Source organism: Myotis nattereri (genome assembly GCF_964212035.1).
Source record: "Myotis nattereri genome assembly, chromosome: 2".
Classification (NCBI taxonomy): Eukaryota; Metazoa; Chordata; class Mammalia; order Chiroptera; family Vespertilionidae; genus Myotis; species Myotis nattereri.
This window is the reverse complement of record NC_138076.1, coordinates 211,127,200-211,147,947: the sequence shown is the minus strand read 5'-3', so window position 1 is coordinate 211,147,947 and position 20,748 is coordinate 211,127,200. Positions and strand designations below refer to the sequence as shown.

Here is a 20,748-nt window from a genome sequence, read left to right as displayed (position 1 = left end):
TGATTTTTTACAGAGAAGAAGGGAGAGGAATAGAGAGTTAGAAACATCGGTCAGCTGCCTCCTGCACACCCCCCACTGGGGATATGCCCGCAACCAAGGCACATGCCCTTGCCCAGAATTGAACCCAGGACCTTCAGTCCACAGGCTGACACTCTATCCACTGAGCCAAACTGGCTAGAGCAAAAAAAAAAATTTTTTTTTTTTAAATATTTTAGTGATTTTTTACAGAGAGGAAGGGAGAGGGATGAGAGCTAGAAACATCGATGAGAGAGAAACATCGACCAGCTGCCTCCTGCACACCTCCCACTGGGGATATGCCCGCAACCAAGGCACATGCCCTTGACCAGAATCGAACCTGGGACACTTCAGTCCGCAGGCGGACGCTCTATCCGCTGAGCCAAACCGGTCTGGCAAAAAAAAAAAAAAAAAATTTTTTTAAACAGTACAATACATTGGTGTATAGAGCAAAATACTTGAACTGAATCTGTTTGTTAAATCAGTGGTGTATCATGTGTAATACTAGAAACTATGCACTTGCCGATATTCTCACTACAATATACTGATAAATGCCTTAACGTAATTTAACAGCTGAAATTAAATGTAGTCTTACCAAAATGCTGAAGTTGTGTTTAATGGAGAAATACTTTCTAATGTATTAGTTTAAATAAAATTAATATAAAGTAAGATATTCAGTTAATTAGTTGTAGTAACTATAGTTCATTAGTTTTTAATAGTCTCATGTGTCATTTTTTTCTTTGGCAGAAATCGACAATGAGGGTGTAATTGAACCAGACACTGACGCCCCTCAAGAAATGGGAGATGAAAATGTAGAGGTAAGTTCGATGGCTTGTTTTAAGGAATGTGAAGGTCCCACCTATTGCAGTGATTTTATGACATAACTGGGGGGGAGCCCAGTGCACGAAATTGGTGCACGGGGCGGGGGGGTCCCTCAGCCTGACCTGCACCCTCTCCAATCTGGGAGCCCTCAGGGGATGTCCTACTAGTGGCTTAAGCCTGCTCCCTGTGGTTCTCTGCTCTCTGCGGACCTGCCTGCTTGATGCCACTGCAGGCCCTGGTGTTTGCTCTCTGTGGGGGCCTGCTTGCCCTTTGCTGCCAGGGTCAGTGTCAAACAGCGCCCTGCTGTCTGCTCTTTGTGAGGGCCCTGCGGGAGACTGCTTGCCCCTTGCTGCCACGGCCAGGGACAAGCAGGGCCATGCTGTCTGCTCGCTCTCTGTGGGGGACGTTCCCATCCCACCCCCAGCCGCTTGCGCATGTGCCAGCTCAGAGTGCCTGGGTTGCGGAGATGTTCCTGCCCTGCCCCCGGCCGCTGGGTGCCTGGAGAGGGTGGGGGCGTTCCAAGACTCCAGGCCTACGCGTGGGCCTACAAGCTCAGAGCGGCCTGGCCCCCAATGACGCCTGTCCCTGGGACACAGGCCACTTGGCGCTAGCGTGCACACAAGTGGCTGCCCCGCCCCCAGCAGTTTGGTGCCTGCACATGCAAATTAATCAGTTGGCTTTGGTAGGTTAATTTGCATACTCACTCCTGATTGGCTTTGTGGGTGCCACGGAGGGAAGGTCAATTTGCATATTTCTCTTTTATTATTGTAGATTCTTCCAGGAGAAGCACATAATAAATCTTTCGCTGACTTAAAGCACTTAGGAAAGCATTTTATTTTACTAAAAATATTTGTGAAAATTGCCATTATTTTTAATCATATGCTAATAATTTCTGAAATCCTTGTTTTCCTTTTACCTGCCTTTTTCATTTGCATCTTATTTGACTGTGCTAGCTTTGGGGAATTGTCTATTAATGGGATATTTAATACCAAATTATTTTCCTAATTTTCATGCCCTTAAGGTGGTGAAAATTGATTCTTGGGAAGGGGGATTGAAAAATACTTAGATATTAAAATGATGACTGGTCTTCCAAAGGGACATAATACATTAAAATATATGTTTTATATCTGTGGTATTAAAATAGAGGGGGTAAAAATTAAGAAAACTTTTTCTAAAACGGCTCTTTGGGGGTTGAGAAATACTATAATGTAGTAATAGCAGCTTAAAAGGTTGGTCTGTATCCTCACCAACGCTTGATACTGTTAGATTTCATCTTTGCTGATCTTACTGTGTGAAATGCTGTGTCTTTGTTACCTTTTTGTTTAAGATTATTTTATTGATTTTTAAAAAAATATATTTTATTGATTTTTTTTACAGAGATGAAGGGAGAGGGATAGAGAGTTAGAAACATCAGTGAGAGAGAAACATCGATCAGCTGCCTCCTGCACACCTCCTACTGGAGATGTGCCCGCAACCAAGGTACATGCCCTTGATCGGAATCGAACGTGGGACCCTTCAGTCCACAGGCCTACCTCTATCCACTGAGCCAAACTGGTTAGGGCTTTATTGATCTTTTTGAGAGAGAGGGGAAGGGAGAGGGAGAGAAACATTCATGTGAGAGTGAACATTGATAGGCTGCTTCCTGCACACCTCCTGGGATCTAGCCCACAACCTGGGCATGTGCCTTGGCCTGGAATTGGACTGGCAGCCTTTCAGTGCAGGGGCTGACACCCAAACAACTGAACCACACCGGCCAAGGCTATGTCTTTGTGGGTTTTAATTTTCACTTTCTTAATTTCTCATGAAGTCAAGCATATTCTGATGTTTACTGGACATTCAAGGCATTTGTGAAAGGCCTATTCTGACTTTCCCAGTTTTCTTTTGAGTTGTTTTTTTTCTTACTGATTTGTAGTTCATTTTATATTCTGGATACTAAAAATTTGTTGTCTATATGTATTCCACATATTTCCTACTACTTTGTGGCTGTCTTCGCTTTCTTTATGTTTCTTAATGAATAAAATTTTTTAGTGCATTTAAATAATTCTTTTATATATTATACTTTATTACTTCAAGGTTATAATATATTGTTTTTTCCTTCTGAAAGTTTTATACATTTGCCTTTCAGCCTTATCCACCTGTCAGCACTATTATTGAATTCCTTTCCTCAACAATGTTTTCATATGTGTATTGGTCTGTTTTAGTGATCTTTTGTTCTATTTGTCTAAATTTTCCCATGTACTAGTAACTCATTGTCTAGTATAGCTTTATGCTAAATGTTATTTGGCAGGGCAAAGACCCCCAACACTTGAGTAATATTTTGGCTGTTCTTTGTTATTCCATATAAGTTTTAGAATGAGATTGTCAAGTTCCTTCCTAAAAAATAGGATTTTTCCCCCTATTAAAGTTGCATTAAATCTAAATCAAGAAGAAGATACATCTCACTATTGAGATTAACTATCCATTAATGTGGTATCTCGTGTGTGTTTTTCTATTTATCCTCACCCGAGAATATTTTTTCCATTGATTTTGAGAGAGAGTGGGAGGGAGGGGGGTGAGAGAGAGCGAAATATCCATGTGAGGGAGACACATCAATTGGTTGCCTCCTGCTCACACCCCTACAGGGCTGGGGAACCTGCAACTGAGGTACATGCCCTTGACTGGGAATCGAACCTGAGACCCTGAGTCTGCGGGCCAACGCTCCAACTAATGTGCAGGGCAGTATCTAATTTTTAGGTCATTTTTTGGCGTCTTTCAGTAACTTACATTTTCTCCATGAAGGTCTTGTGCATCTTAAAGAACAAATATAAGTGCTTTACGTCACTATTTATAAAAAGAATTTTTAAAATGTGTGTTCCATTTATTGGTGGTGCTGTGTTATTTCAGGGTGTCTAGATTTATAATACTCTATCTTGCTTGGGATTAATTGGTCATCTTAAATTCTAGGGTTGTTAACTTTCTTTAGCTCTAGAACATTTTCAGAATATCTGTTTCAGATATTGCCTCTTCTCCGTTTTCTCCATTGTCCTTCTGGAGTCCTACTTAGAGATATATGCTAGGTTTTTTCACTAAGTTCCATCTCTTTATCATTCTACTGAATTATATATGCATTCTTTGTCTTTTTCCCCCCATTGATATTTCAATTGAAATGCTTATTTTTTTATTTTGATAATTTTACTTTGATTCTTTTTAAAGTCCACTGGGGCCCTACCTGAGTGGCGCAGTTGGTGCACAGTGTCCTGTGCACAGACAGGTTGCCAGTTTGGTTCCTGGTCAGGGCACATACCTGTGGTGTGGGTTTGCTCCTCGTTCGAGGGCATATGGAGGCAGCGATTGATGTTTCTCTCTCTTCCTTTCTCCAAGCATATCCTCAGATAAGGTTAAAAATAATAATAAATAAGTCCACTTGTTTTACTTATAAATCTCTTGCTCCTTATTCATTTCAGAACTTGCCTTAATTCTCTTAAACACGTTAAGTACTTTGTCATTCTTTTTGCTGATTTTTCTATAATTTTTCCTGACACTTGCTAATTGAGGTACCTTGTTTACTTTTGGATTTTGTGTGTGTTATTTAAACTATGAGTTTTTGGAAACGTCACTTGTGGGAAGTTTTTGAGGTATAGGTAGAAGGCATATTCCTTCAGAAAGGGAAATACTTGCTTCCATGTAGACTCTGAGATGCCGCTGCCACAAGGACTACTTTTAATTCTCAGCATGGTTTTTTTGTTGTTTGCATAAGTAATGTGAATTGTACTGGTAAGGCAGGCTTGTGGTAATGAATTTACAGAGGTTATGTTTTCTATTTGACTATCCCTTTCTTTGGTACAGGTTTATTTTTGGTTTATCATTATGCTTATAGCTATAGGCATTTGGGGTTCCAGATTTATACTGGAGGGTATCTGATTAGACAACACCTAAATCTAACGTTTGTTTCATGTATCCCGCACTACCTTCAAAAACAGAATTGCATGGCTACCAGGTTTGACACCTGCCACACGGGTGAAAGCAGATGGAGCACTTGGCTATCTCACTGGATTTCAAGCCTTTATTTAATCTTGTTCCTTGAGGATTTCTACATTCTTAGGTCAAAGATTGCTTTTATTTCCTTTTTTTACATTTATTTTTTTGTATATACTTTTGTTGTTTTTTAATTTTGTTTGTTGTGGGGGTTTTTTTGTTGTTGTTTTGTTAGTCCTCACCTGAGGCTATTTTTTCGTTGATATTTTAGAGAGACTGGAACAGAGTGGGAGAGACAGAGAGAAAGAGAGACATCGATGTGAGAGAGAGACATGATTGGTTGCCTCCTGCACAGGACCAGGGATCGAACCATAGGCCGATGTTCTATCCACTGAGCAAGCTGTCCCGGGCTGTTGTTTTCTAAAGATTGCTTTTAAAAGGTGGTTTTTAGATTTGTTCAGGGTATCATGGGTACCATATTGCTGTAAACCAAGCATGTCAAACTGATGTCATCATCTTTTTAAAAATTTTTATTACTCTGGCTTTGTAGGCTGTCTTACTACCTAGTAAAGTGTTTCTTTGTTTTGTTTTTAAATTTTTAAGTTGTCTAAAACTTAAAGTAATTTTTGTTGGAATTGCTTTGAATTTATTGAGTAACTTGGGGATAGGTTGAAATATTCGAGGTAATCTTTCCATGAAAATGTTATATATATTTGGTGTCCTTTTATAGAAGTTTACTTTTCCCCCCATGAAAATTTTATGTGATCTTAGAGTGGTATCTTGTTATATTTTGTAATTGATTTTTGCTGATTTGGAGGAACTCTGGGTTTATTTTTTATGTTGCTCTTATTTCTGTGAACTTTATTGAGTAATCTTAGGAGATCTAGTAACTTGTCACTTCATTGGATTTTCTAGGTAAACATAAATAAAGACAACTGAGTACTTTACTTCCAGTTATTTTTTTTATATTTTATTGGAGGGTATCAATATTTTATTGATTTTTTACAGAGAGGAAGGGAGAAGAATAGAGAGTTAAACATCGATTAGCTGCCTCCTGCACATCCCCTACTGGGGATGTGCCCGCAACCAAGGTAGATACTCTTGACTGGAATCGAACCTGGGACCCTTCAGTCCGCAGGCTGACGCTCTATTCACTGAGCCAAACCGGTCAGGGCTCCTTCCAGTTCTTAAACATATCAAGTTATTGTCATAATAAATTAATCAGCACCTCTAGTAATGTTTTACACAGTGATGATGATAGAGTTTTTTTTTTTTGTTTTTCTTTTTCCTTATGTTAAAGAAACTACTTCTGGCCCTAGTCAGTTTGGCTCAGTGAATAGAGCATAGGCCCATGGACTGAAGGATCTCGGGTTCAATTCTGGTCAAGGGCACATACCTCAGTTGCAGGCTCAATCCCTGGCCCAGGTCAGGGGCGTTAGAGAGGCAACCAATCAATGTGTCTCTCATATCAATGTTTCTCTGTCTTTCCCCCTCCCTTCCACTCTCTCTAAAAGTCAATGGAAAAATATTCTCGGGTGAGGATTAACCAAAAAAAAAGAAAAGAAAACTACTTCTTGACTTTCCATTTTAGGTAGGATATTTGCTACAAGTTTTTCTACTTATCATTTACTGTCAGCATCTTATATAGTGTTTGTTCTTTCTAGTATAGATACTCAATAGATGGTTGTGGGAACAAATTATGAGATATTTCTTTTTCTGAAAATTCAAACCTAAAAGGAACTAGCTTTACTTCTTGTAGGGAGATTGAGTTTTAATATTTGTGAATAACTAAAAAGGACTTGGTAAGACAAGGGCAGAACAATCTCTTAGGTTGGGATGGAGGGGAGCAAAGGTAATATTTAAGGCCGAACGTAGGGAGGGAAATTCGTTGTTTCATGTAAAAGATTACAACTCATTCTGTATACTGTGTTATTCAGTTACTAGGGGCCCAGTGCACGAATTTGTGCACCTTGATAGGAACTGTGGGCCATGAGGCTGTGGAGGACACAGGGGCGGGTCTCAGCCCATCCTCCGTGCCCCCGCTCAGCCCCTCCCGCCATGGGCCCTGTTCCCCTGTTTGCTGACAGCCCTACTCCCACTGCTGCCACAGGAACCACGTGCTGACAGTGTGGAGCAATTGGGTCTGGCGCCAGCAGCAGGTGTGGGCAGAGCCGGCACCGTCAGCAGGTTTGAGTGGCAGCTGCTGCCCCAATCACGCCTCAGGAGCAGGTGGAGGTAGAGAAGCTCACAGGGGTGATCAGGGCCAGCAGCCGCCACTCACCCCCACTGATGGCACTGAACAATTGGGACCGGCGCCGGGCGCCAGCAGTGGGTGTGAGCGCCAGGCAGAACTGCAGAACGCAGGAGCAAAGAATTTTCAGTAACTACCAGAGGCTTGCCCTGATGACAGTGACCGGCACCCCACCTTGGTCTGGCGCCTCCTGGTGGTCAGCACACATTATAGTGACCAGTTGTTCGATTGTTCTGGCATTTGGTCTATTTGCATATTAGGGTTTTATATATAGATCATATTTCTCTTGGCTTTCTGGAGATTAGAGAAAAATGAATAAAAATGGGGTTTGTGACTACCTCATTCCTAAAAACTCCAAATTGTTTTCTTCTTCTGTTTGCTCTCTTTACTATTCTAAGTCTGCCTTCAATTTTCCCCTAGATAACTGACGAGATGATGGATCAGGCAAATGACAAAAAAGTGGCTGCGATTGATGCCCTAAATGATGGTGAGTGATTTTTTTATACTTTGCTACATTTCTGTGATATTCCGGATTTTCTCTTCTCTGCCGTGGTAACTGTTAAATACTGGGAAAGGGAAAAGGAATTTAAATTTATTGAATATCTTATACTGAAGAAAGTGCCTATTTTCCTCCCAACCCTTACCCATTAGTAAAGAGGCTGAAATCACTCAGGTATCAATCACCTTGCCTAGACAGATTCTGATGTGAGTTGCTTATTAGACATCCCAGAGTAATAACTTGTACTAGACATCTGTAATAAGTAGTAAGACTGAACATTGTTTCATGAGTTCTGTTAAGGTGCTTTATACAATATATTTTAAAGTGAATTGTGCATTTACTTTAAAATTCTGTGTTTATCTTGCCTTCCATGTTTCCTTTGTCCAAGTAAATTAGACTTTATGCAAAGAACTGTTCTAATTCTATAGTACATTTTATTTGTTGAATGACTCCACTGAAGGAACTAATAAATAAGCTAACTGAATAGATATAATGATGTGGGTTATGGTCTTCAATGAGTTCTAGTTTTCTTGAATTTTTGTAACATTCTTATGAATTCAAATAATAAATTTTTACAGAAGCTCTGTATTTAGTAGGAATACATTTTTTGTTAAGTTGAATTTTAACCTTTTAACTTAATGGATAAAAGAAAATTTCTGGAATAAAATTTATTTATTCTTTAAATTTTATCCATTTACTTGTTCTTAATTAAAATCAATTATGAGAACTGAGTATGCTATTGTCTTGTGTTGAGTAATTTACAGTATTGTAAGTTTGGTAAAGGTTTGCTTTGAAGAGCCTATTTTGAATATTAATTTAGAAACTAGTCTTTTTTTTCTGGTCTAAATAAAGTATGTGAAAGACTAATGAGACAAGAGATTAACAATTTTTCTTAATATTTTTTATCCTCTGGCTGTTTTCAATACCTCTTGTGTCACTTTAGGTGAACTACAGAAAGCCATAGACTTGTTCACAGATGCCATCAAGCTGAATCCTCGTTTGGCCATTCTGTATGCCAAGAGAGCCAGGTGAGAGCTCTAAACAAAATAGCACCCCCTAGTGAACAATTTCTTTTTAAAGATATTTTTATTGATTTCAGAGAGGAAGGGAGAGGGGGGAGAGGTAGACAAATCAATAATGAGAATCATTGATCAGCCACCTCCTGCACAACCCTCACTGGGGATTGAGCCTGCAACCTGGGCATGCGCCGTGACTGGGAATTGAACTGTGATCTCCTGGTTCATAGCTTGACACTCAACCAATGAGCCACACTGGCTGAGTCCCTGCGAATAATTTCTGATCATTTATTTAAATAGACTTGGCTTCTGTAGCAATCCCAAAGGTGTTATTGTTTTAAATGAATACTTTTTAATATCACACTTATTTTTTAGTGTCTTCATCAAATTACAGAAGCCAAATGCTGCCATCCGAGACTGTGACAGAGCTATTGAAATAAATCCTGATTCAGCTCAGCCTTACAAGTGGCGAGGGAAGGCACACAGGTAAGTAATATAATTTATTTATTTTTAGAACTCTTTATTTAAATCTGGTGTTTTTAAATATGCTTTCTTATACAAAATTGCCTAAAGATTTAATTTCAAAGTAATAATTATATGTACGCAACATGAAGAATTCATAAGGAACAAATAAAAATTATTTACTCCTTTTACTCAAAGAAAACCACTGTTACAGTTTTTGACCACATATAACCAGATTTAAGATGAGGATTTTTCTCAAAATTATCTCCAGGAAAAGAGATTGGCCTTTATCGACCAAACTCACAGTCAGGACTTGGTCTGGAAATAAATGACAAAGATGTATTCAAGGGTCTTATGGGATATTCCTAGAGTCAGTTAAAACAAGAATAATTGTTTCCTTGTGCCTCAGCCCACTTGAAATTAATAATTTAGAAGCTTGACCATAGTTACTCCATTTTATTTCTTCACTCTATTCCTTACCTTGTATTAGATTTTCTCTTATTTTCAGATTTTCTATCTGCAACTTAACATTAAATAACCAGTATATTATAGAAGAAATTCACTAGCCTCCAACTACTTCAGTCAATGCTACATCATCTGAAATATCAGGAGAGGGAGCAAATAAAGAGGTGAATTTAGCCTAGATTAGTAATCATTCCTGGAAGTGAAACAGTGTTATACAAATGGGTATTTGTGGTTTGAGATGAAATGTCCAATGACATTGACATCTTTCATGGAATGAAAAGTACTATACTTCAAGTGTGAGTGGAGATGAAGATGGACATGGTTGGACCAACTGTGCTTAGGTGACTCAAAAAAGTAGCTTTAGAGATTTTTAAGACATATGTCAAAGATACAGATAAAATGTATTAATGCTCTGCCAGTACAGGAAAGCTTGTGCATTGCCATTGATCCTTGAGACCCCCAGTAGTATTTGAGCATTTCCTTGTCTTCTCGTAGAACATAGAATGGGCTCATCTTGAACTTTGCTTGTCTCAGATTGGTAGTAAACCATTTCTTCAAGAAACATTGGTTAAGTTTAGTGATGATTATTTTTATAGAAACTAAAGTTGGGTCACCAAATGTGTTCATTACTTCTGTGGTGTCCTTACTTTCTGTCATTTCAGTGGACAGAATTAGAAAAAAAAATTTTTTTTAATAATAATTTTAAGGAAAAAGTTATAAATTTTAAATTTGTATTGATAATTTTTCATTAAAATTCAATATTAAATGTATTTTTGTATTTTTGATAGTTATCCTAAAGTCACAATCTTTGCCCCTAATATATTTACTTGTGTTACCTTACCATATACATAAAATTTTCAAAATCATACCTGAGAGGTAATATAATCTTTAAAGTTTAAAGTTTTTGTTGTTGCAGTTTTTATCTATATCCCACTGAAGATAATACTGTCATAATATAGTTTTAAATTACTTAAATTATTTTAAAACTTTGTTTTATTGATTTTTAGAGAGGAAGGAAGAGGTAAAGAGAGAGAGAAACATTGATGAGAGAGAGAACCATCGATTGGCTGCCTCCTGTATATCCCCTACAGGGATCTGGTCCACGGTCCAGCATGTACCCTAACTGGGAATCAAACCAGAGACTTCTCGGTGCATGGGTCATCCCTCAACTGTTGAGCCATACTGGCCAGGCTGTGACAATCCTTTCTCATAATGAGGAACAAGGACACTGAGCTGCATAAGTGAATATGTATAAAATACTCTAAAATGAATTTCAATCTGTTTCAGACTTCTGGGCCACTGGGAGGAAGCAGCCCATGATCTTGCCCTTGCATGTAAATTGGATTATGATGAAGATGCTAGTGCAATGCTGAAAGAAGTTCAACCAAAGGTGTGTTAAGTGGAGAAAGGAAAGTCATTACTGTAATGCTCCATGGCTCTAGCACTTAGCCCCTGGCAGTAAATTATCTGCAAAACATATGCAAAGAAACAAACATTTGGAAATTATTATCTGTAATCACTGAAGTTTGTGCTCAACTCAGGAAATCATATTTCGTTTTCATGCTTTCCTTTTTCATGCTATATTATAGCAAGCTCTATTACTTTGTTTGCACACCTTCAATAGAATTACAACCAAAAACAAATGAAAAAAGGGGCAAATGGAAAAATGTATAAAATGTGAGCCAAGATTGAGTTTGATCTGTATTTATCATAGGTATATATAGCCACATTATAAAATATGAGGGCCCTGTGATAGTTAACAAGTTCAACCTTTGAAAAAATGATAATATTAAATCCAAAAGCTAGAATATTGTCTTAAGATAATTTCTGTCTAAAATTGTCAGTGAAATTAATTTTAATGCATTCACATGGTAAATCCTTCAGCTTTGTGGGTAGTTCTACTATCCAGAATTCATTCCCAAAGGTTTTAAGATAGGGCAAATTTTATTTTATTTAGCTACTGTTAGAGACTGTTATTTCTTTTTTCTTCTCATAGCAGGGCTAACTCAGCAAGATTATTGTGTGAGATGTTCTGGAATGTGAGGTTCTTAAAAAATCACAAGTAAACTAATGGTTGAATATGAATCTCATTTAATTAGTGTTATTCTCTGAATAAGTAATAGATTCCAAGAATTTGTTGTGAATGATGTACTAGTGCCTGGTACATATATTTTCTTAGTTCTTTTTTTTATATATTTATTTTTCTTGATTACAGAGAGGGAGAGGGAGAGAGAAATATCAATGATGAGAGAGAATCATTGATCTGCTGCCTCCTGCTGGGGATTGAGCCCACAACCTGGGCATGTGCCCTTGACTGGAATCAAACCCTGGACCCTTCAGTCAGCAGGCCAATGCTCTATCCACTGAGCCAAACCAGCTAGGGCTCTCTCTTAGTTCTTAGAGCATTTCTGTAAGACTTGCATGTTTCTCATTTTATGGATGAGGAAAATTAAGTATTGTTAGACTGGCAAATAACTGGTATATGTGTTTCTAGTTTCTGCCTTCCCAGGGCAGGTATCAGATGAGAATTGTTGTGCAATTTGAAACCTAATTGTCCTCCTGGCCATATTTAATTGTTTCACAGTGGACTTGTTAAAGCCTGAGTTACCTCAGGTGTTTTTCTGTCAGGTAAATCTGTCATTATTCAAAACTATGTCAAACACCTCTCCACAAAGAAAAGTAATTCTTTAACAAAACTGTAGATATGTATTGACTTTATTCAATTTTTAGAACATTTTTCTGTGGCTCTTTTTTCCTAGGCCCAGAAAATTGCAGAACATCGGAGAAAGTATGAGCGGAAACGGGAAGAGCGAGAGATCAAAGAAAGAATGGAAAGGGTTAAGAAGGCTCGGGAAGAACATGAGAAAGCCCAGAGGGTAAAGTTTCTATAACTAAACCATTAATGGAAAATACAGTAGGTTAGAGCTTTTAGGATATTATCCTAATTCTTGGCTCTTTCATGCTGCATGCAGTTCTGTACAATAATGGTGAAGGGGGTTTTCTTTCTCTTTATTTAGTTTGTGGGGATACTTTTAGTCTTTAAATTCTTAAGTGAGTTTATATTTCACCAATTATATTCTTGTGTTCTCCTTAAATCAGGGATTTTTTCTCGTCAAATAATTAAAACTTGGCAGTAATTATTTGTTTTCTTGAAGATGCTTGCCCTGATATGTAACTGTTGTGGTTCCTCCTATTCCAGCTGTTTAGTCATAGCTTTTTAAAATTGATGCTAGCTGTTTATTTTTAATTACAAAGTCATCTATATATATGAAAGGCTAAGTGACCAACCGTACATACATATGTATCACCAGCTGGCAGTCACATATGACGCGAACTGGCAATTTAAAAATAAACGTTGACTCACGCATGCACCATACATATAAAGCTCTCGCTGGCTCCAATCACATGCGTGCGTTTTGATCTGTCATTGTTGATGGTGAATTTGGTTGTTTTTTTGACATTTCTATTATAGAAAAGGGCAAATAGTGATATTAAAATATTTCTTGTAATTAATTTCCTTTCAATGTGAACAAATCCGTGCACCGGGCAATTAGTGTTATATAAAATTTAGAAAAAACGTTATCCATAATTTATCTACAATACTGTTGTTATTCTTAAGATTTCTCCTAGTTATTTTCTATATTACTAGCCTTTTGCATTGATGCTGTCAGTTTTCATCTTTTTTTTTAAAATAGTTCATTGATTTTTTACAGAAAGGAAGGGAGAAGGATAGAGAGTTAGAAACATAGATGAGAGAGAAACATTGATTCAGCTGCCTCCTGTATACTCTCTACTGGGGATATGCCCGCAACCAAGGTACATGCCCTTGACCGGAATCTAACCTGGGACCCTTCAGTCCGAAGGCCGATGCTCTATCCACTGAGCCAAAACAGGGCTCTGCTTATTTTTAACAGTGGTAGATAATAAAAGCCTGGCCGAAACTGGTTTGGCTCAGTGGATAGAGTGTCGGCCTGCGGACTGAAAGGTCCCAGGTTCGATTCCGGTCAAGGGCATGTACCTAGGTTGCGGGCACATCCCCAGTAGGAGATGTGCAGGAGGCAGCTGATCGATGTTTCTCTCTCATCGATGTTTCTAACTCTCTATCTCTCTCCCTTTCTCTCTGTAAAAAATCAATAAAATATATTTAAAAAAATAAAAATAAAAATAAATAAAAGCCTGATACGCAAATTGTCCCCTCAGGCAGTCATTCAACCAGGAGACCAGGAGTTCGACCACTCGCTATGATGTGTGTTGATCACCAGGGGGGCGGTGTGGAACACAGCAGGCATTGGTGATGCGCTGTGACCTCTTGCAGGCTACCTGGGGTCGGGGGTGACAGGGATGGAGGTGTGGTGAGAATGTGGGGTGTCCACCGAGCTCGGTGTCTACCGAGCTCGCTCTCACTCCCCCTGCTACCCTTCCCTGGGACACCAGGGCTTGCGTGTCGGGGAAGACCCTGCTCTCAGGTGCCTTTGAGGAGCAGAGACTGCAGGGGCTAGTCAGGCTCCACGTGAGTTTGCCAAGGAGCTCGTCTGCAAGGCCAGCCAGGAGAGAGTGTGCTGCTTGCCTGGCTTCCCTCACTGCGCCCCAGCCTGCAGCATCTGGTCAGGCTCACTGCATCTCCGCGTGGGGACTTGGGTGCTGTGACTCAGGTGGAGGGGGTGTGGAAGGGGCCCGGAGCTCCAGATGCTACCTGGGCCCCAGAGATCAGCTTAGATCTGCCCTTCCATGCCAGACACTCACACTTAGATCGCCGGCCAGGCCTAGGGACCGCACGCATGCACTAATTTTGTGCACCGGGCCTCTAGTTGTTAGATAAAAGGACATAAAGCTGTAATATAATTATACTAGAGGCCTGAGGAATGAAATTTGTGCAAGGGGCTTGGCCCTCGCAACCCCGGCTTTGTCCAGAAGGTCGTCCAGACAGTCGTTCTGTTCGGTTTAATTAGCATATTCTTTATTATATAGGACTAGAGGTCTGGTGCACAAATTTGTGCACGAGTGGGGTTCCTTGTGGTGGCCTGTGGAGATTGGGCCCCAGCTCGCACCCCTAGCCCTGCAGCCCCACCTGGCACACTGTCTTGGCCTGGTGCCGCCCCCTCACTTGCTCCACCATCCTGTCTGCAGAGTGATTGATTGGGGCTGGGCCCCCCGCCACTGCTGCTGGTCACTGTCTGCGGGGCAATTGGCGGGGCGATCGGGCCCCCCCTCGCACCAGCCTTGGCCTGGTGCTGCCCACTCACCTGCTCCACCATCCCGCTACGGTCCCGTTCTCGTTGGGGCCCATCAGGGCCGGCAGTGCCTCCACTCCCGCCTGCTGCCGGCACCATGTCGTTGACGCCCACCATGTTTTGCGTCGTTCCCTGGTGGTCAGCGCATGTCATAGTGAGCAGTCGAATTCCTGGTCTCCTGGTCGAACGACTGCTCAAGGGGATAATTTGCATATTAGGCTTTTATTATATAAGATAACACTAGAGGCCCAGTGCATGGATTTGTGCACTGGTGGGATCCCTCGCCATCGCCTGCGGGGATCAGGCCGAAACTGGCAGTGCAATGCCTCCTGCCGCTCCTGTCGGCTGCTCCCGCTCATCCCTGCCCTGCTGCACCTGCCACGGGCTCGCGCCCAGTCAGTCCCCAGCAGCGCTCACCAGCTGTGAGCCCTGTGTCTGGCACCGGTCTATCAGCTGAACAGTGGTCCCACTGTGGGAGCGCACTGACTACCAAAGGGCAGCTCCTTCGTTTAGCACCTGCCCCTGGTGGTCAGTGCATATCATAGCAACCGGTTGTTCAGTCACTTGGTCACTTAGGCTTTTATGTATAGAGATTATACCCTAATTTTTGTTGTCATTTAATATTTTTAAGCATCATGCTTGATTTGGGGGATTCTAGTTTATAATCTTCAAAAGTAATTTTTATGTATCTCCAAATTATAATTGGTTATGAGGGAAGTTTATGTATATTTCTTTTTACTTTGTGTTTAAGAAAACAACAGAAATCATTCAGTAAATCTCTAGTTGCATTTGTTGTTGAATTACATAGAGTATGGAAAAGATGAACCTGGGAAACAAAAGTTATGGCAGTTTTAGTAATCTAACCATGTGCTTTTATTTTGGAATTTAAAAATAATAAGAATGTAGTTTTTATAAGCATGGACCAACAAATCAGTATTATAAATTCATTTCCAGGTTTTTGTCCCTTTCCCAAGTAGAAGGAAAACACTTGAAATCATTATCAAAGGAATGCTCATTGAGAAATTCATTTGGAAATTTGGGGTGGGGGGTGGATTGTGAAGGTGTGTATATTTTAGTCCATTATTTCCACTTGAAGTTTTTCATTCTTGTAATACTATAACTACCTTATTTTTACAAATTTTTCCATGATTCTGCATGGGTAAGGTAGGGGTGGACAGCAGGACTTTTTCCCTCCTTGTAACATAATTTGTTTTTCTGTTAAAGGAGGAAGAAGCCAGACGACAATCAGGAGCTCAGTTTGGCTCTTTTCCAGGTATTTAAAAAAAAATTAAGCCTATTAGTATTGTAAATAATTGGAGAATGTTCTGATTTGGGGGCTCCGATATGTTTATTATATTTAATACCAGCAGTCTCTAGGACACTGAAGAATCTTTAGGGTGTTAGCTTCTAGTAAGTTTCATTCTAATAAAAATTTTATGTTAGTGGAAATAACAGCATATTACTTTCCTCATACATTGAGCAGTATACTTTTTTTTAAAGTATATTTTTATTGATTTTTTACAGAGAGGAAGGGAGAGGGATAGAGAGTTAGAAACATCTGTGAGAGAGAAACATTGACCAGCTGCCTCCTGCACACCTCCTACTGGGGATGTACCCACAACCAAGGTACATGCCCTTGATCGGAATCGAACCTGGGACCCTTCAGTTCGCAGGCTGACGCTCTATCCACCGAGCCAAACCAGTTTTGGCGAGCAGTATACTTTTTAAAAGTAACTGACATTTATTGAGGCCCAAGCATTGTACCTTTATTAAAAGAGTATAATGATTGTGATGGATTCAAAGTATTTCTAAATATAATGGAATTTTGTTTATTCATGAGATAGTAAGTAAAAGTGCTGTGTGGAATTAGCACAAACATGTTTTAAGTCCAGTGTAAAAATAATATACACTCTTCCCTTTCTTGTGTCAAGTGATCTGAAATTACCAGTGAGACAAAGCCTTGAATGATACCAGTCCTATATAATACTAGTAGAGCAGTTAAAAGCACTCAGAGAATGAATGAATACTTCCTTATTGAAGCAGTTTGAAATTTATATAAAAACTAGGAAGAGATTTTTTTTTAAGTTCATAATTCTTTTTTTATTATTAAATCTTTATTGTTCAGATTATTACATTTGTTCCTCTTTTTCCCCCCCTCATAACTCCCCTCCACCCTCACTCCCCACCCCACCCTCCACCCTCACTCCCCACCCACTGTCCTCATCTATAGGTGCACGATTTTTGTCCAGTCTCTTCCCGCATCCCTCACACCCCTTTCCCCCCCAAGAATAGTCAGTCCATTCCCTTTCTATGCCCCTGATTCTATTCTAATCAACAGTTCATTCTGTTCATAAGATTATTTATTCACTTGATTTTTAGATTCACGTGTTGATAGATGTGTATTTGTTGTTCATAATTTGTATCTTTACCTTTTTCTTTTTCTTCCTCTTCTTAAAGGATACCTTTCAGCATTTCATATAATACTGGTTTAGTGGTGATGAACTCCTTTAGCTTTTTCTTCTCTATGAAGCTCTTTATCTGACCTTCAAATCTGAATGATAGTTTTGCTGGATAAAGTAATCTTGGTTGTTGGTTCTTGGCTTTCATCACTTTGAATATTTCTTTCCACTCCCTTCTGGCCTGCATAGTTTCTGTTGAGAAATCAGCTGACAGTCATATGGGTACTCCCTTGCAGGTAACTGACTGTTGTTCTCTTGCTGCTTTTAAGAGTCTCTCTTTGTCTTTTGCTCTTGGCATTTTAATTATGATGTGTCTTGGTGTGGTCCTCTTTGGATTCCTTTTGTTTGGGGTTCTCTGCGCTTCCTGGACTTGTAAGTCTATTTCTTTCACCAGGTAGGGGAAGTTTTTTGTCATTATTTCTTCAAATAGGTTTTTCAATATCTTGCTCTCTCTCTTCTTCTGGCATCCCTATAATTCGAATATTGGTACGCTTGAAGCTGTCCTGGAGGCTCCGTACACTATCTTCGTATTTTTGGATTCTTTTTTCATTTTGCTTTTCCGGTTGGGTGTTTTTTGCTTCTTCGTATTTCAAATCTTTGACTTCATTCTTGCTATCCTCTGGTCTGCTGTTGGGAGTCTGTATAATATTCTTTATTTCAGTCAGTGTATGCTTAATTTCTAGTTGGTCCTTTATCAGAACATCGAGGGTCTCACTAGATTTCTTGAGGGTCTCATTAAGCTTATTGGCGGTTTCTAGAAAATTCTTGAAAAACATTAAAAGTATGGTTTTGAACTCTATATCCAGTTGTTTGCTTTCCTCCATTTCTGTCATTTGTGTCCTGTTTCTTTGTCTCGGCATTTTTTATGCTTCGCTGGGTCGATAGAGTGGCTTCTTTCTGTGCTAAGTGTTCTATAGGGCCCAGTGGCTTAGCCTCCCCAATTCCCTGAGGTGGACACTCTTGGTGCACTCCCTTGTGGGCTTTGTGCACAGTCTTGTTGTAGTTAAGCCTTGATTGTTGTAGGTAACACTGGGAGGAATTGACCTCCAGGCCAATTGGCTGTGAGAATCAGCTGTGTCTGCAGTGGGAGAACTTCTGTGCTGAGGACACCCTTCTGGGGCAAGACTTGCTTCAGTGGGGCTTTGGTGCTCACTGAGTCTGCCCCTGAGTGTGTCCCTTATGGATCTGAGGAGTTGTAATTGGATGGTCCCACTCTGACCACTGGGTACACTGGCTCTTGGATCTAAGGAGGTGCTAATCTAGCCTCTGCCTGAGGCTACACAGCAGAAGCCAGCTGTAAAGCAATGCAAGTTGCCCTGGGGCCTTGGGCCAGCTGCAGTTTGTTAAGTAATTTTCAGATTACAAAGGGCCAGGCCTTTCATATGCAAAAGCCTCTGTGCACGGCTTGGGCGGGGCGGGGTCCCAGGGGATGAACAGGGCGGGCAGAGCAAACAGTATGGCTGCTCTCAGTCCTGTCCTCAGAGGCCCCTGGCAATCGCTGTGAGCGCTTCCGAGAGAAAGCTGCCCTCGAGTTCCGACCGATGCCAGACAGTCCCGATTCTCCCGTATGAGTCTGGGTTCCCAGAGACTCGCCCGGAGCGAGTCTGGAGCTCAGAGCTTGAGACTCCCTCCCGATTGAAAAAGATTGAAAAAGACAACTGTGTCCTCAGCCGCCAGCCCTCTCCGCATGCACCTCCGCACCTTAGTATTTTACTTCCGTACCGCACCTCCTTGCTTTTCTCTTTCCTTCTAGTTGTAGAATTTCCACTCAGCCAGCCTTCCTGTGGTTCTGGATGATGTCTGTTCCGTCTTTTAGTTGTATTTTTGAAGTGGTTGTGCGAGGCAGCAATCTCCGGTGTTTACCTATGCCGCCATCTTGGTTCTCAAGTTCACAATTCTAATGGGGAATCAGCTGTTTAATAGTAGTAACCAGCTTCCTCTTAAGGAGGGTTAGAAGCAGCCGTACACTGCTCATGTTTATATGCCTGCCACTGGCTAAAAACGTAGCCTCTATTCTAAAAGGTCATGTGCCAAGCAACTAAAAAGGAAGAACATATATTGGGGCTGAGTGCAATTTGGAGAAAAGGCAAGAAAATTTTAGTTCATAGTTTACTTCCTATTTAAAATATAAATGATCTTATGTCAGGTACCTTTGTTTTAGAAAGTGACCACTAACGTAGACTAGTGTAGAGATAATTTTTTGTTATGTATTTTTTATTACCTAGATTGACAAGCAGACTAGTTAACTATTACTGCATTGGGTCAGTAATTTTTTTATGGGTATAAACCAGTTTTTTAGTCAGTAGGAGCAGCAAGAGAAGCTTTTAGACCACTTAGATCTCCTTATCTGTGATTATTAGTTACTTATGCACATGTTTAAATTATTGAGCCAGATAGTAATGACTTTGTACCATATTTTGCTTTGGAGGGGGGCGCTTAACTACAGTGACTCTTGATCTGTAGAATACATTGATGTTACCTGTATTTCCCTTTAGAATTATATTGGTATAATTGTTATTTCAGAATACTTCCAGCAGACATAAAAATAGTGAAAAACTGAGTAGAAAATAATTTTGGCTTATAATCTAAAAAACATGCTGGTAGTATTAAATCCTTTTTGCTAGAACATTATTCTCAATATAAAGAAGAAACACCAGGAGTGCTTGTTAAAAATGCAGATTTTCAGTTTCACTTTCAGAAATTTTGATTCTTTCTGTTGTGGAGATAAAAATCCACAGCTTTTTAAAACAAGCATTCCATGTAGTTGTTAAAGGAATAACTGCTCTAGAAGAATATAGTTTTTTGTTATTTTTTAAAGAGTAACTAAACTTGAATGAATTAACTTTAAATTGAGGCAGAAATAATATTAAAGAAATTTTGTAATTCCAAGGACTGAGCTTTTTATTTTAAGGTAAGATTAGTTTTCTTTTTTTTTTTTAAGAGTTTTATTGCTAGGGAAAAAAATGAACCCAGAAGGTAGCAAAGTCTGATTTACAGCCTAATTTTTTAAGAAAAAAATTGAATCCAAAAAATTTTATCTTGTTACATCCAGTTAGAATGTTCAGACTACTTTGTGTTTAGTAGCGTAACCTCCTTTTTCTTCGTGCATGTACATGTGTGTCATTTTAATTGGTAGTGTGGACATAAGAAATGCCCAAACCTGTAGATAATTTATTTATTTTAATCCTCACCCAAGGGCATGTTCATTGATTTTGAGAGAGAGAAACATTGATGTGAGAGAGAAACATCTAGGTATGTGCCCTTACTGGGAATTGAACCCTCAACCTTTCCCTGTATGGGATGACGCTCTAACCAACTGAACCATACTGGCCAGGGCCAAACCTGTAGAGAAATTTTTTAAAAATATATTTTATTGATTTTTTACAGAGAGTAAGGAAGAGGAATAGAGAATTAGAAACATGGATGAGAGAGAAACATTGATCAGCTGCCTCCTGCACACTCACCACTGGGGATGTGCCCGCAACCTAGGTACATGCCCTTGACCAGAATTGAACCTGAGACCCTTCAGTCCGCAGGCCGACGCTCTATCCATTGAGCCAAACCGGTTAGGGCT

General features: G+C 39.9%; 1 protein-coding gene across 1 annotated transcript in view; it reads left to right on the top strand.

Moving 5' to 3' along the window:
• ST13 (ST13 Hsp70 interacting protein) overlaps nt 1-20,748 on the top strand; it is a 32,951-nt gene that overhangs the window by 8,493 nt on the left and 3,710 nt on the right. The window contains exons 4-10 of the mRNA XM_081083208.1: nt 763-833; nt 7,463-7,529; nt 8,485-8,569; nt 8,933-9,043; nt 10,772-10,874; nt 12,244-12,360; nt 15,940-15,988. Coding sequence (XP_080939334.1) covers nt 763-833; nt 7,463-7,529; nt 8,485-8,569; nt 8,933-9,043; nt 10,772-10,874; nt 12,244-12,360; nt 15,940-15,988 — 603 coding nt within the window. The remainder of the gene's footprint in view (nt 1-762; nt 834-7,462; nt 7,530-8,484; nt 8,570-8,932; nt 9,044-10,771; nt 10,875-12,243; nt 12,361-15,939; nt 15,989-20,748) is intronic.